General features: G+C 40.4%; 1 protein-coding gene across 1 annotated transcript in view; it reads left to right on the top strand.

Annotated features, from left to right (window-relative positions):
* Positions 1 to 15,975, top strand: part of LOC122549483 (uncharacterized protein C18orf63-like) — an 81,074-nt gene that overhangs the window by 39,002 nt on the left and 26,097 nt on the right. Inside the window, exons 6-8 of the mRNA XM_043689343.1 lie at positions 1,256 to 1,365; positions 3,187 to 3,283; positions 9,814 to 9,899. Of these exons, the coding sequence (XP_043545278.1) occupies positions 1,256 to 1,365; positions 3,187 to 3,283; positions 9,814 to 9,899 (293 nt within the window). The remainder of the gene's footprint in view (positions 1 to 1,255; positions 1,366 to 3,186; positions 3,284 to 9,813; positions 9,900 to 15,975) is intronic.

Below are 15,975 nucleotides of genomic sequence, written 5' to 3'. Positions count from 1 at the left end.
CCGTTGCTCCCGATGCGGTCTCCTCTACATTGGGGAGGCTGGACGCCTCCTAGCAGAGCGCTTTAGGAAACATCTCTGGGACACCCGCAACAATCAACCACACTGCCCTGTGGCCCAATATTTCAACTCCGTCTCCCATTCAGCCGAGGACATGGAGATCCTGGGCCTCCTTCACCACTGCTCCCTCACCACCCGACGCCTGGAGGAAGAACACCTCATCTTCCGCCTCGGAACATTTCAACCCCAGGGCATCGATGTGGACTTCACCAATTTCCTCATTTCCCTTCCCCCACCTCACCCCAGTTCCAAACTTCCAGCTCAGCACTGTCCCCATGACTTATCCTACCTGCCTATCTTCCTTTCCACCTATCCACTCTACCCTCCTCTTTTACCTATCACCTTCATCCACACCCCCACTCACCTATTGTACTCTATGCTACTTTCTCCCCTCCCCCACCCTCCTCTCATTTATCTCTCCACCCTTCAGGAATGTCTGCTTGTATTCCTGATGAAAGGCTTTTTGCCCGAAATATCGATTTTCCTGCTCCTCGGATGCTGCCTGAACTGCTGTGCTTTTCCAGCACCACTCTAATCCAGAACTTTCTTGTATAGAAATTAGCACTTATTTGATTGATTCATTTGTGGAGCAACTCTTCCAACTTTGCCACGAGCCTCCATTTGGAGAATAAAGGAACTTTTGAACAAATTTATTGCAGAAACCTTGTTACGGTAGTATGGATGAAGAGAAACATTGGGAAAATTGGGAAGTTGCGGTGCAATTATAGTGAGGAGTTTTTGAAAAAGCTCATGCAGCATCAGATTTTGGATGATTAAAATCCCATGGTTTAAACAAAGAACTCAGCATATTATTAGATATTGTATCTGAAAGAGAAGCTTCATAAGACCATATAGCTCTGACAGTACGGTAATCCAGATCCACCCTTGAAAGACCTTTACTACAGTTGACAGGACGGATCCCAACAAGCATGGATAAGAAAGAGATCTGCAGTCAGCAGGAGCTGGCCACTTTTGGATGACTTCATGTCCTGAGGTATAGTGTCATTTACAACTCAGGAGGTATTTCGCCTGTCAAGTCTGTCATGAAGCAGTCAGCTTGTCGTGTTTGCCTGTTCTATCCACATAGCTCTATTTTCTTCAGTTATACTTTATCTTGACTGCCCATGCAATATTGTTGGAGATGAACTTGCATATTGTGCATAACTGGTTATTAAAAATATTTTCCCATAATTCATAGGTTGAAGACTTTGACATATCAGCAGGAGTGTTGAAGAGTTTCTACAACAGGAAAGTTGCTGTAATTCCAAAGCATTTCATTTCAAGTAAATGGTGCTATGTGTTGCCCAGGTAATCTTTGCTGAAGAATTATACAAAATCAACTTTACATCACATTAGCATTATTTCTATTTGTTGTCCCCAAAGCTTGGTCATATTTGTAGTCAAAATAGTCTATTATGGCATTTAATTCTGAAGAAGAATAAAAGGTCTGCAGGAGTAGTAAAATATTGGATGTATTGAGAACAAATCTTTGAAGATGGCAGGAAAAATTATTATGGACATATGGGTTTTGTGTTTATTAATAGGAGCATTGAACACAAAATCAAATAATTTAATCTGAATCTTTACAAAACATTGGTTTATGTTCTGCTGGATAACATAATAGATAAAAGAAGTAGAGACTTTTTTTAAATAGAGAGTAATTGTGATCTAGATTACATTGTCTGAAAGCATGGTCATAGCAAATTTAATAGTAACTTTCTATAGTTTCATGGAACTATGGAAGCAGAGCAGCAAGTGGGAGTAATTGAGCAATGGAGCAGCAAGGTGGCTTAGTGGTTAGCACTGCTGCTGCACAGTGCTAGGGACGTAATTCAATTCCAGCCTCAGGCGACTGTCTGTGTGGAGTTTGCACATTCTCCCTGTGTCTGTGTCGGTTTCCTCTGGGTGCTCCGATTTCCTCCCATAGTCGAAAGATGTGCAGATTAGGTGGATTAGTCATGCTAAATTGCCCATAGTGTCCAGGGATGTGGGTTAGCTATGGGAAATGCAGGGTTACAGGGGAGGGGTGAGTCTGGGTGGGATGCTGTTTGGAGAGTCAATGTTGACTTGATGGGCCGAAAGGCCTGCTTTCACACTGTAGGAGTTTTATGATTCTAACTGTTTCAAAGAAATGGGCCAAATGACTCCTTTCTTATCTGCATCATTTTAGAATTTTAAATATTTTGCTCATTAAAACTGTACAATGTATATCCTAAATATTCATTGAATGGAAAATTGAAGGGGAGAATACAAATTAAATTAGCATTTTCAACTAAATTATGCATGTCTATTATTTGAGTTAATTGATTGGTAATAACATTGACACAGCATATTTTTACCACTGGTAAAATGAGTAAATTGTAATGAAATTATCGTTTGAGCAAATAACTGAATGTTTCAAAAGAAAGGTGAGTACCATGATAAATGTTTTCCATTCTCCAGAAATGAATGTAATTATCAATGTGGATAATACAAAAGATGTCAGGCTAGGACTCCTGTATTTCAGGAGTCAAGCTTGTGAAAAAGTTACAGGTCAGGAGAACTTAATATAGAGCTCATAACATCAGCTTAGTCTGAAGGTTCTGGGTAAACTTTTTCTGATCATTTTCTGAGATATGAGTGACACTATTACCCTTCTTAAATACACCCTGAATTGAGTAACCTTTCAGGCCATTTAAGAGCACAGTTGGGAGATGGCCACATTGCTGTGGGCTTGAAGTTACATGTAGGACACGCAGGATAGCAGATTTCCTTCCCCAACGAGTGTCAGTGAACTGGATGGACATTTGCAGAAATTGTTGATAATTGTTGCAGTCACAATTTCTGAACTAACTTTATGCCATCAGTCACACTCTCCCTAATAAGAATGTAAGTGAAAATGTATATCATTGACCACTTCAGAGGTGCTGTGCTCCCCACAAATAGCCTTATCCTTGTAGAAAAGTTAAGCCCAACCCAGAGTACACTCGAGCGAAAGATGAGGTATACAGTCATTTCTCCAGCTCTCCTTGTTGTGTGGCAAATGACCTGTCTTTTCCCTTGATCAGTTCTCAAGTGTTTATTGATAATCCACACAAAGTAAATACATTATTTTGTATGTTCAGACTTTCACTTTTTTTCAAAATGTAGTATGAAGAAAGGGCAAATTGTCAGCATCAGCCATGAAATTCCACCACATTGTCCATTTCAATCCTACAGAGATTTTCAGAAACACTGGAAAAATATGGTGAGTCAATAAGACTTTCAACCTTTATTTCAGAAGAAGAAAATCTTATTTAAGTCAATCATGATTTGTGCAAAGCAAAAGCATATTGAGGAATGTTGCTCTTAATGTATACAAATTACTTGGTGACAAACAAATTTCATTCAACTGTAAGAATCATATTCCACGGCCTCAAAGCTGCAAGGAGGCTAATATTGATATTTATTGCACGAGGTCAATCACAAGTACTAATACTTAGGCACATATAATTAACACTATGGTGGACATGTCTGTTACTTAACATAAGATAACATCACAGTCAAACTTCTTTTAGGTCAGCGGCTGACTTAATTCCTTGGACGTCTTGCTAATTTTGTGCATCGTCAATTTAAATAGCCAAGATCCTTGTTATCGTGACTGTAAATTAACAACAATTCATGAAATGGATATTTTCTTAAAACATATATGTTTTGAATAATCATAAAATTTTGTTTTCTTTTATATAACAACACTAATCAATGACAACTTTTTTTCAACTTGGTACTTGTATGTAAAACTTTTGATGTATAATGGCTGTGTTGTAACCACCCTAGTTTTTCATTTTCATTCATATGTGTACTAATTGTACCAATTTGGCTTCAAATGACTGAAATATGTTGACTGGCTTTATGTCCTGATTATGAGTTAAAAACATACTTCACTTATTTCCATATCTCTCAATATGAGGAAGCTGATTTTATCTTGCTGAGAACCCATCCACTTAGAGATAAAATTGTGTTTCCTTGATTCAGTAGCGTGAGACCTTTATGTCACAAATAGACATTTGAGAATGAGTGCAAAATCTAAGAGTTTAAATTGTCTTCATCCTAATTGTGTTTTCCATTTTGATCTCTTGTAAAAAGTTGTCCATTTCTTTTGATTATATTGTACCTTTATAAGTACAATTAGGACGGAGTGATGCCAGTGCTTTAAGAGGGTTCCGATTTAAGGATGCAAACTTTTTACCTTAAATCACTGGAGTTGTGCAGCTGATACTATAAAAACATATATAAAAACAGTAATTCAAAAATGATATCATTCACCATTGAGGGTTTGCAATCCATATGCACAAAAATTGAATTACTTCTATCAGAATACTCCTATGGTTCTCAAACTAGGGGTCACTGTAAAATTAAGGGTAGCACAAATGAGAAAAAAGTTAAAAATATTTTCTTTGAGGTTGAGAATCTTTGGAACTGTCTTCCTCAAGACAGTGGAAACAAGGTCTTTGACTTATTTTTAAGGCTTTGGAAGTTAGATCAAAGTCATATAAATGTACAGCATGGAAACAGACCTACCAGTCCAACTTGTCTATACCGATGAGATATTCTACATTGATCTAGTCTGATTTGTCAGCATTTGTCCCATATCCCTCTAAACCCTTCCTATTCATATACCCATCCAGGTGCTTTTTAAATGTTGTAATTGTACCAGCCTCCACTACCTCCTGAAAGCACATTCCATACACGTATGTGTAAAATGTTACCCATTAGGTCCCTTTTAAATCTCTACCCTCTCACCTTAAACTTGTGCCCTCTAGTTTTGGACTCCCCTACCGTGGGGAAATGACCTTGACTATTCATCCTGCCCATGCTCCTCATGATTTTATAAACCTCAATAAGGTTATCCTTCATCCTTTGATACTCCAGGGGATAAAAGCCCCAGCCTATTCAGCCTTTCCCAATAGCTGAAACCCTCCAACCTTGGCAACATCCTTAAAAAAATATTTTCTAATCCCTTTCAAGTTTCCTACAGAAGGGAGACCTGAATTGAATGCAGTATTCTAAAAGTGGCCTAACCAATGTCATTGGTTAGATTCTTGATAAGCAAGTGAATGAAAGGTTTTGGAGGGGTGGTACGGTGAGTTAGATAGGAATGTGGAGGGATTGAATCAGCTATGATATCTTATTCAGTGGCAGAGCAGGAGCCAATGGCCTATTCCTGCTCCAAATTCATACATTTGTGTATATCTTCATTGTCGGAGAATTGAGCCCAATTGAACAGAACACAAGCGCAGATTGGGTGAAAACTGTTTATTATTAGTGACATAGAGTCATAGAGATGTATAGCATGGAAACAGATCCTTCGGTGCAACTTGTCCATGCCGACCAGATATTCCAACCCAATCCACCTGACTCATATCCCTCCAAACCCTTCCTATTCATACACCCATCCAGATGCCTTTTAAATGTTGCAATTTTACTAGCCTCCACCACTTCCTTCTGGCAGCTCATTCCATACACGTACCACCCTCTACGTGAAAAAGATCCCCCTGAGGTCTCTTTTATATATTTCTCCTCTCAGCTTAAACCTATGCCCTCTAGTTCTGGACTCCCCCACCCCAGAGAAAAGACTTGTCTATTTATCCTATCGATACCCCTCATGATTTTATAAACATCTATAAGGTCACCCATCATCATCCTACGCTCAAGGAAAACAGCCCCAGCCTATTCAACCTCTCCATTTAGCTCAAATCCTCCAACCCTGGCAACATCCTTGCAAATCTTTTCTGAACCCTTTCAAGTTTCACAACATCTTTCCAATAGGAAGAAGACCAGAATTGCACCCAATATTCCAAACGTGGCCTAACCAATGTCCTGTACAGCCGCAACATGACCTCCCAACTCCTACACTTAATGCTCAGACCAATAAAGGAAAGCATACCATACGCCTTCTTCACTATCCTATCTACCTGCGACTCCACTTTCAAGGAGCTATGAGCCTGCACTTCAAGGTCTCTTTGTTCAGCAAAACTCCCAGGTACCTTACCACTAAGTGTAAGTCCTGCTAAGATTTGCTTTCCCAAAATGCAGCACCTTGCATTTATCTAAATCAAATTCCATCTGCCACTCTTCAGCCCATTGGCTCTTCTGATCAAGATCCCATTGTAATCTGAGGTAACCTTCTCCGCTGTCCACTACACCTCCAATTTTGGTGTCATCTGTAAAGTTACTAACTATACTTCTTATGCTCACATCCAAATAATTTATATAAATGATGAAAAGTAGTGGACCCAACATCGATCTTGGTGGCACTCCACTGGTCGCAGGCCTCCAGTCTGAAAAGCAGTCCTCTACCACCACCACCTTTGTCTTCTACATTTGAGCCAGTTTGTATCCAAATGGGTAGTTCTCCCTGTATTCCATGAGGTTTAACCTTGTTAACCAGGCTCCCATGAGAAACCTTGTTGAACGCCTTACTGAAATCCATATAGATCATGCCTACTGCTCTGCCCTCATCAATCTTCTTTGTTACTTCTTCAAAAAGCTCATTCGAGTTTGTGAGACATGATTTCCCATGCACAAAGCCATGTGACTATCCCTAATCAGTCCTTGCTTTTCCAAATACATCTGCATCCTGTCATCAGGATTCCCTCCAACAACTTGCTCACCATCAGTGTCAGGCTCGCTGGTCTGTAGTTCCCTGGCTTGTCCTTATCACCTTTCTTAAACAGTGGAATCACATTAGCCGACCTTCAGACTTCTGGCACCTTGCCTGTGACTATCGACGATACAAATACCTGGGCAAGGCCCAGCAATCAGGTCCCTAGCTTCCACAGAGTTCTCGAGTACATTTGATCAGGTCCTGGGGATTTATCCACTTTTATGTGTTTCAAGACATCCAGCACTTCCTCCTCTGTAATCTGGACATTTTTCAAGATGTCACCATCTATTTCCCCATATTGTGTATCTTCCATGTCCTTTTCAACAGTAAACACTGTTGCAAAATACTTGTTTAGTATCTCACCCATTTCCTGCGGCTCCACACAAAGGCTGCCTTGCTGATCTTTGATGGATGAAAGTGAGGACTGCAGATGCTGGACATCAGAGTATAGATTAGAGTGGTGCTGGCAAAGCACAACATGTCAGGCTGCCTCCAAGGAGCAGGCAAATCAACGTTTCGGGCAAAAGCCCTTCAGGAATTCCTGACGAAGGGCTTTTGCTTGAAACGTCGATTTTCATGCTCCTTGGATGCTGTCTGACCTGCTGTGCTTTTCCAGCACCACTCTAATCTACACTCTGATCTTTGAGGGGGCCCTATTCTCTTCCCAGTTACCCTTTTGTCCTCAATGTAATTGTAAAAACCCTTTGGATTCTCCATAACTTTATTTGCCAAATTTATCTCATGTCCCGTTTTTGCCCTCCTGATTTCCCTCTTAAGTATACTCCTACTGCCTATGTACTCTTTAAGGATTCACTCAATCTCTCTCTGTCTACCTGACATAGGCTTCTTTCTTTTTCTTAACCAAACCTTCAATTTCTTTAGTCATCCAGCATTCCGTATACCTTCCAGCCTTTCCTTTCATCCGAACTAGAATATACTGTCTCTCGTTACTTCACTTCTGAAGGCTTCCCATTTTTCAGCTGTCCCTTTACCTGCGAACATCTGCACCCAATCAGCTTTTGAAAGTTCTTGCCTAATACCTTCAAAATTGGCCTTTCTCAATTTAGAACTTCAACTTTTAGATCTGGTCTATCCATTTCCATCACTATTTTAACACTAATAGAATTATGGTCGCTAACCCCATAGTGCTCCCCCACTGACACCTCCATCACCTGCCCAGCCTTATTTCCCAAAAGGCAGAGCAGATGACTGAGGTGTCAGTGGGCGAGCACTTTGGGTAGCAACAATTTGGTAGCAGCAATCAGTCAGTGATTGAGTTCGGAGATTTCAGTCCTCTGAGAGAGTAGGTGCTAATGTTTCTCATCCTGGCATCAATGGGTTTCCATTGTGGTTAGTCCACAAGCAAGGTATCTTGGTGCCTTTCAGTCTGAGCATCCTTTGTGGAGTTCCAGTATGTGTGAGGAGTGAGGCTGCCCTTAGGGCTTCGGGAGCAGTTGTGCTTACTGAGGGCTATGCAGTCCATTGTCAGGCTATCCCCTCACCTTCATCTCCTCCCCCACTCACCTATTGTACTCTATGCTACTCTATCCCCACCCCCACCCTCCTCTAGCTTATCTCTCCACGCTCCAGGCTCACTGTCTTTATTCCTGATGAAGGGCTTTTGCCCGAAACGTCACTTTTGCCTGTCCTCGGATGCTGCCTGAATTGCTGTGCTCTTCCAGCACCACTGATCCAGAATCTGGTTTCCAGCATCTGCAGTCATTGTTTTTACCTCAGGATGTGTATTCCCTAGTCTGAAAGTGGCTTAAGTCATCTCCTATTTGCTGTCTTGTGTCTTAGTTATCCTGTTTGGTCAAAACTGAGGCAATCTGGGCAGTTTCTGTTGTGGCTTAGGCAGACACGGTTCCTTATGCTCTTTGTGGCCATGCTATGGGTGGACAGGGAAGCAGATTTTCTCCCACATTCATAAACTGAAACTTGTCCAAAACATCACCATCTATAAACCATGTCAAGGTACTATAATATCTGTATGTTTGTGAATGTCCATGATCCATATCCTAAGCTCTTTGAACTAAAAAGACATGGTTTTGCCGACGGTGTTCCTATTGCATTGTATATATTTTTCTATCTTTATATTTTCCTGCATACAAAGTGTGTACACACAGTTCATGATATATCAGTTTTCACATTAGTGATGTATATCAACTATGAACTTCTCAGACTTTGACTTTGAGGAAAATATTTGAATCTTCAAAGTCTGTAACCTCTTAAAGGCATTGATATCTTACAAATCTGACTACCTCTACATGTTTCCCTCTTTCTGTCCTTGATCACAGAGCCTACTCTAAAGTGGTGCTCCAACATTCCTCCACTTGGTCAAATCTGTCCTTCCCAAAAAATTCTTGAAAACCTTTCCATTTGACTATTTATCATCTTATTGTTTCTTCCCTTGCATCACTGCTCAGAATTGTCTGTGTGAAGCCTTTTAAGAGATCACTGGTTCTCACAATTCAGGCTAAGAGGTGAAACTTATAAATTAACGTTTATTTTCTGGTCAGAACCTTTCAGTGAGAAGAGACGATATATAGAATCATTAGAAAATTGTAGATCAGTAGTGAGTGATTTTCCAGCGGTCCCTGTGAATGGAAGGAAAAACACTGAGTACAGGCCTAGAATTTATTGGCTGGTACTTCCTGGGAACTCATTGAGGTCATGGTCGGGGATATAGCTTTGTTAAGTTTTCAATATCATGACTATTTCTTTATTAATCACTTCACTAATGTACTTATAGGTGATAGTTGACTGCACCTTGTTGTCATTCATGTTTGAGAAAGATACAACTCCAGTTTCACCAAGACAGGAGCATGTTCTTTCAGCAGGATGCGGCAGTAGCTGATTGATTCAATTGTTTAAAAGAATATGATACTTATTATTCCATCTGTATTATTCCTTCCCCAAATTGTCATAGGATAATTTTAGGATTAGAAAATGTCATAAGATATACTTGAAAAAACCTAGTTTCTAGGAATTCATCCTAATTCATGGAATAAAGCCAAATCCCCCACACATGGTCATATTAAAGTTGAATTAAATATTTTTGCTGTTAATCCTCAATGATAGAGAATTAATAAGGCTCATACAGAATTATTAACTGTTTTATTTTGTTTTAGTATGGTTATAATCTTCCAGAGATCACTGATGATATTACAATTTACTACACTGTATACTTCAAGTTAATTGGAGAGAAACTGTTTACGTATCCTTGATGAGGGAAGAATCTGCTATATCATGTTGAGTATGTCCTCATTTTAAACAAGAGGAAAAACAGACATTATGAACTTCAAGAGCAATAATCAAAGTAATCTAATTCATTAGTTTTTTTAAGATGTTTTATATTTTGAAATCCTACTCATATGACCGTCTAGGTGTGTTATAGAGTCTCTGAAATTTTTGTAAATGTTGTGACAGATTTATTGAAGTATGTTTCTGTTGAAACCAGTCTGCTCACCACCCGTCTTTCAGGCCCTACCTAGATTTAGAAGGCCCATTTACAGTGGACAAAAAGTGTACATACATTTCCAATGTAAATTGAAATACACCGAACCATAAATCAATTATGGTTCCTGAAATAACTGCGCAGAGGCCAGTACCCTGTCAAGTCACTCTTCTTTTACATGTGGAAAGTCCTTGATACTGGTCACACTCCTCAGAACCAGCTTGCAGAATTTCTGACAGTCCTTGTATTATCTGTCTGCCTGGGCACCTTCATTGAATCAGATTAATGGCACAAATCAGGGAACTCCTGTGACATCCACTTGACTGATCTCATTATAATCATTACATCCCTCCTGCTCTGACTCTGAGGACATAGGCCAGTCCTTTTTCTTATAGCATCTCCTGTAACATTTTAACACTGGGCCAGGTTTCTCCGACTCTGCGTCAGATACAGGCAATGTGTAACACACAAGATGTCCAACTATTCTGAGGAGCAGGGCATGTTTTACTCTCACATTGTTGGCAAATTCATGGCTTTCATGTGGTTCACATGCTAGTTTAGGACCATTGCTCCTGCCTGAATTTTATACAACATTGGTCTTGACCTTGCATTGACCAAAGCTGTTACCTGTGCGGGGCCATTTCCTTGGTTCTTACACCAAACTTCATCCTCTATTGCAAACTGTTTTTCTCCCTTGGCAGTGTCTGGCATTCCTGATGAGCACGCGTTTGTACTTCTCCCCATTTGCAACTCTGCTGGAGTTATCCCTCTTAGTTGCATGAGGGATGGTCCTGTAATAAAATAGGAACTCTGACAGTTTGATATCTACTGAAGCTAATAGGCTGTTTGTTCAAGACTGACTTCAAAGACTACCAGGCAATTGGATAATAGATGGTACAGAGGTGTCCTGTATGTTGAATCCCACTAACATCAGGAATACTCAAATTCCCTGCTGGTCAGTAATAGTCCTTTATCTGTGACCAACACTTCCAAGAATCCATGTATCTCAAAAAACGAGCAGTTTTTCTGTCACCGTTCCCGTGTCCAACCACTTTGAGCAGACGTCAAAGACTAAGGACATTGAGCCGACGAAAGGACCTGCATAGTCATCGTGTAACCAAAATCAGGATTTACCTGGCTTTTCCCACAAATGTGGAGGATCTGCTGGCAGTAATTTTTGTCCTTGTTGGCACTCTGGGCAATGCCCCACCAACATGGCTATGTATTCAAGCCAGGCATGGAAACAGACCCTTCAATCCAATTTACCAGATATCCTAGTCCCATTTGACAGCATTTAGCCCATATCCCTCTGAACCCTTCCTATACATTTACCCATCCAGATCCCTTTTTAAATGTTGTAATTGTTCTGCCTGCACCACTTTCTCTAGCACTCATTTCTATATATATATATATATATACTTTAAGGTCACCCATCAACCTCTGACACTGCAGGGAAAATAGCCCCAGCCGATTCAGCCTCTGCCTTTAAGCTCAAACCGTCCAACCCTGACAGCATCCTTACAAATGTTTTCTTCACCCTTGCAATTTTCTCAACATCATTCCTATAGCGGAGACCAGAATTAATTCCAAAAGTACAGCCACAACATAACCTCCCAAATCCTGTACTCAATGTGCTGACCAAGAAAGGCAAGTGTTTCAAACACCTTATTTACTACCCTGCCTGCTTGAGACTAAACTTTGCCAAAATCTTCATTTTGGCGACCCCTGGTGGAGTTCAGCCAGCATCTAGCAGTGATCTTTGCTCAGGACAACCACTGTTGCTCCCCTGTGATCTACTGTGATCTAGTCTTCCCAGATCCAGAAAGGTTTCACTTTTGAAAGTGATGATCTTTTATTTCTCCTGTCAACACTAGCTGTTTCAGTTTTGTCAGAACCAGATTTTTCTACATGTAAGTCTGATATTGTCAGCTGTGACTGGAAATTTAAGACCATTCCAGTCTGTTCCAGTGGTGGTATCCTAATGGTATATCTCCCTGTGAAAGGCGGCTCCGTGCATCCGCATTTTCTACTTGACTTCCTGGACGGTATTCCAATTTCTAATCATAGAGTCAGTTCTTCTATAATGCGATGGGTTGCATTCTTGTGTCCCCATGTTATAGATAAATCCCACTCTAGAAACAGCATTTAAAGTGTTGGCACTGTAATTGCATTACAGCCAACACATTTTAAAAGTTCGCACTTCAGAAAAGCATCCCCATTCATCAATTGCATTACGGCGAATTGGTGTTAACAAAGTGCGCATTACAACAGAACGACACACATGGCCGGCACTGCCTTATTCTCTTTAAATAGACCTAGTGGGGATTTGTGGCCCGTTATTATTACAACTTTACATCCATAAAGGTATTGGTGGAACTTCCTGACTCTAAATTTGACTGCCAGATTTTCCTTCTTTATCTGAGTGTAATTGAGTTCTGCATTAGCCAAAGTCCTGGGTGTAAACTCTATTGAACATTCCTCTCTATGGCTACCTGTGAGTTAATATTGTCATCTAAAGTAGGTCACCTGGGATGCCTGGTACACACACTTCTTAGCCATACGACCATCTCAGAGAAGTTTCTAAGCACTATTCCAAGTTCTCTAAGTGCTCTTTATTGGTCTTCTCTTTTATTAGCATGTCACATAGATAAATGGCATAGATAAATACCCCAAAATGGGGTAGGCGCTGCAAAATGTACTCCACCATCTGCTGAAAAATTGCACAGAGTGGTGATATCCCAAAAGGTAGTCTCATTTATTGGTATAAACCCTTATGGGTGTTAATTGTAGCATACTTCTGGGAATCTTAATCTAACCGCAATTCCAAGAAAGCATGGCTAATGTCCAGCTTTGTAAAGGTCAGTCACCCTGCCACTTTGTGCATAAAACTTCTATGCGAGATATTAGGTATTTGTCCAGCTGCAAAAAAAACTGTTTATCATTTGTTTAAAATCCCCAAAGGTGAACCAACCCAACGGGTTTCAAAACTGGTGTGACTGGAGTGCTGCATTCCGCAAACTGAACTGGTTTGTTGATTCCTTTGCTTTCCAGCCTTGATTTCTGACTCTTCATTTGTCCGCAAGACAAATGGCACTGGGTGGACTTTGCAAATCGTGGAAATGCTTCCTGGTCAATATGCAAAATGGCCTTGGCTTCTTTGACATTCCCTAGACTTCCCTGAAAGACTTTGGGGTATTTAATTAACACTTCACTCAGAATCACTTTTCTAACTGAAAATCTTTGAGCCAATATGGGTGAATCTTTCTAGACCAATTTCACCCGATCAAGCTTGGATGCAAGACTTTTACTATAGTCAGTGCTAACAACTTTTCATGAGCCCAAAACCAAAGTTGTACACTTAATTTATAAAGGTTCCCCAGTGTAGGTTCTCAGTCCAGCTGAGGTCTTGCATAAACTTGGACGGTTGGAGACAAGCAAATTTTGTTAAAGACTATTTCTGTGATCACTGAAATGGTCGCACTGAAATCCCACGCTGATAACAACCGCATTTAGAACTAGATGACCATTTAACCAGATATTTATTTTGATAAATTCGGATTTGGATGTTGCTAAGCAAATTAACTACTCCAGGCCAGATATAGGTGGACTTTCCAAGGTGCGTACTTCCCTGGATGCTGGCCTATGGGTTTTCTTACTCAATTTCCATCTATTAAGACTCCTTTCCTGCCTTGACTTAGCATACCGACAGCAGCTACAATGGCTTTCCAGCTTAGATCCTAAAGGAAATTTTAACTGTTTGATCAAGGCTTGGCTTTGTTTTGGGATTTTGCTGTGGGCTGACTTATGTTGTGTTCTGTCTCTTCAGGATACCACCTGAGTGTGGCCACATAATTGTCCTCACTTAGGTGGTGTTCCCCAAACTCAGCTACCAAGGGCTAGTGAGAGTGTCCACTTCTATCAGATTACCCTGCTACTCATATGCTCCACTTGCCAAATTTTCCAATGATAAAAGCCAGTTGTAGTGCCTGCTTGAAGTCCAGTTGGACTTCAGTGAGTAGGCGCTTTTGCATGGTCACATCATTAATCTCACAGATCTCATCATCTCATTTGGGGTTAAACCAAAGTCATATGCCTCTGTCATCTTAACCTAGTGAAAAACCCTGATATGGATTCCCAATTGTCAAAATTGCTAAATAAAAACGATAGTGTCTCAGAATTAGAGGAGACTTGTGGTCATAATAATCCTTAACTAAATCCATCAGTTTTAGTGTCTGGTGCATCAGGGCAAGTCAGGCTCTGAATAACCAAAAAAGCTGTGAGTCCTCTAGTTGTCAGGAGAATTACTCATTGCTTTTCATTTGCACTGAAAAATAACTCATTCTTTCCTACTGGGCTCAGTCTTTGATAGCACAGTCAAACAAGTCAAGCTTCCCAAATAACAGCATGATGCCAGAAATGCTTACCTCAGTTCAAAGACAACTGTTGTGAACAGGTTTTGTCAGGAACATGCTTTACTGTCATTGCCACTGAATTAAATCTACAGAGGCCTATATCCTGTCACCAAATCACCTGCTATTTACACTTGGAAAGGCCATGACACTAGCCCAGCTCCCTCAGAGCCAGTTTGCAGAGTGTCAGAATGTCTGACACTTCTCTTTTTATCTGTTGGTCAAGGTTCCCTGATTTGACCAGATTAACAGCCCCTCATTCTATGAGGTCCACCAGACCGACCTTGTTACAATCACTACAGTTCCCTATTCTAACAACTCCAGTCGTGGCGTCCAACCAGCACTGTAACTTGTGGCATTCTCCTCAGTCCAAATGCGTGATGACACATATCTACGGACCACTATTCATGAGCAAAGGTTCAAACTTTGACTCGTCTTTATTGAAGAAATCTTTGCACTTCATTGGCAATTTTGGAATGAGGCCCAGGAACTCAAAAATCTGAAGCTTCAGCATATGGGCACAGGCTGGACATAGTGGCCTTAACAATTGCTTTGTCCAGTTAAATAATTTATGTGCCAATGATGTGTATAGACAACAAAGCATTAACAACCTGAGAAAATCATTATATCATTTAGCAATTAATTTCTTAAAAGTTAAATTATAAATGTAAAAATGAATCATTAATTCATAGTATCAATAGGAGCTTAGTGTGACATATTGTATTCTTTGTCTTAGAGGTTTACCATTGAACTCAAAATTTTAGTTGGACTGTTTTTACAGGACCTTTGCAGTGCTCAGATATTTGGCAGTATTCAAATGTTGAGTTCCAAAATTAAGTATGAAGTATTAATATGCTCTCATTCTCATTATAGATGCTGCTTGATCTAATTATTTAACAATTTCTGGTTTTATTATGGATGTTTACTGAAAATAGTATTTTACTGTCCTGTTGTACTTCTACCAAACAGATTTGAGTTCCTCCCTGAGGCCTGAGGCAAGTGAAGACTGGAGATTCAGTTTTGAGTTTTTGTTGACCAAAAGAGGAATACTCCCAGTAGTCAGTGAGGGAGGCCTCTCATCAACCTATGGGTTGTCAGAGTCCATAGAACCCTTCTATAGCAAACTACTAACTATCAGAACTAGCATAAAAGGTGGCTATGACCATTGAATGAACATTTGCAACACAGCTTTTTGTTCTGTTAATCATTCAGCAATTCTTTCTGTTACCAGTGAAGATATCAGAATAAATAGCTGAAACTGTGTTGCTGGAAAAGCGCAGCAGGTCAGGCAGCATCCAAGGAGCAGGAGAATCGATGTTTCGGGCATGAGCCCTTCTTCAGGAATGAGGAAAGTGTGTCCAGCAGGCTAAGATAAAAGGTAGGGAGGAGGGACTTGGGGGAGGGGCGTTGGAAATGCGATAGGTGGA

The sequence above is a fragment of the Chiloscyllium plagiosum genome, chromosome 4, assembly GCF_004010195.1.
Source record: "Chiloscyllium plagiosum isolate BGI_BamShark_2017 chromosome 4, ASM401019v2, whole genome shotgun sequence".
NCBI lineage: Eukaryota > Metazoa > Chordata > Chondrichthyes > Orectolobiformes > Hemiscylliidae > Chiloscyllium > Chiloscyllium plagiosum.
The sequence above is the reverse complement of the archived record's forward strand: the minus strand, read 5'-3'. Positions and strand labels throughout refer to the sequence as shown.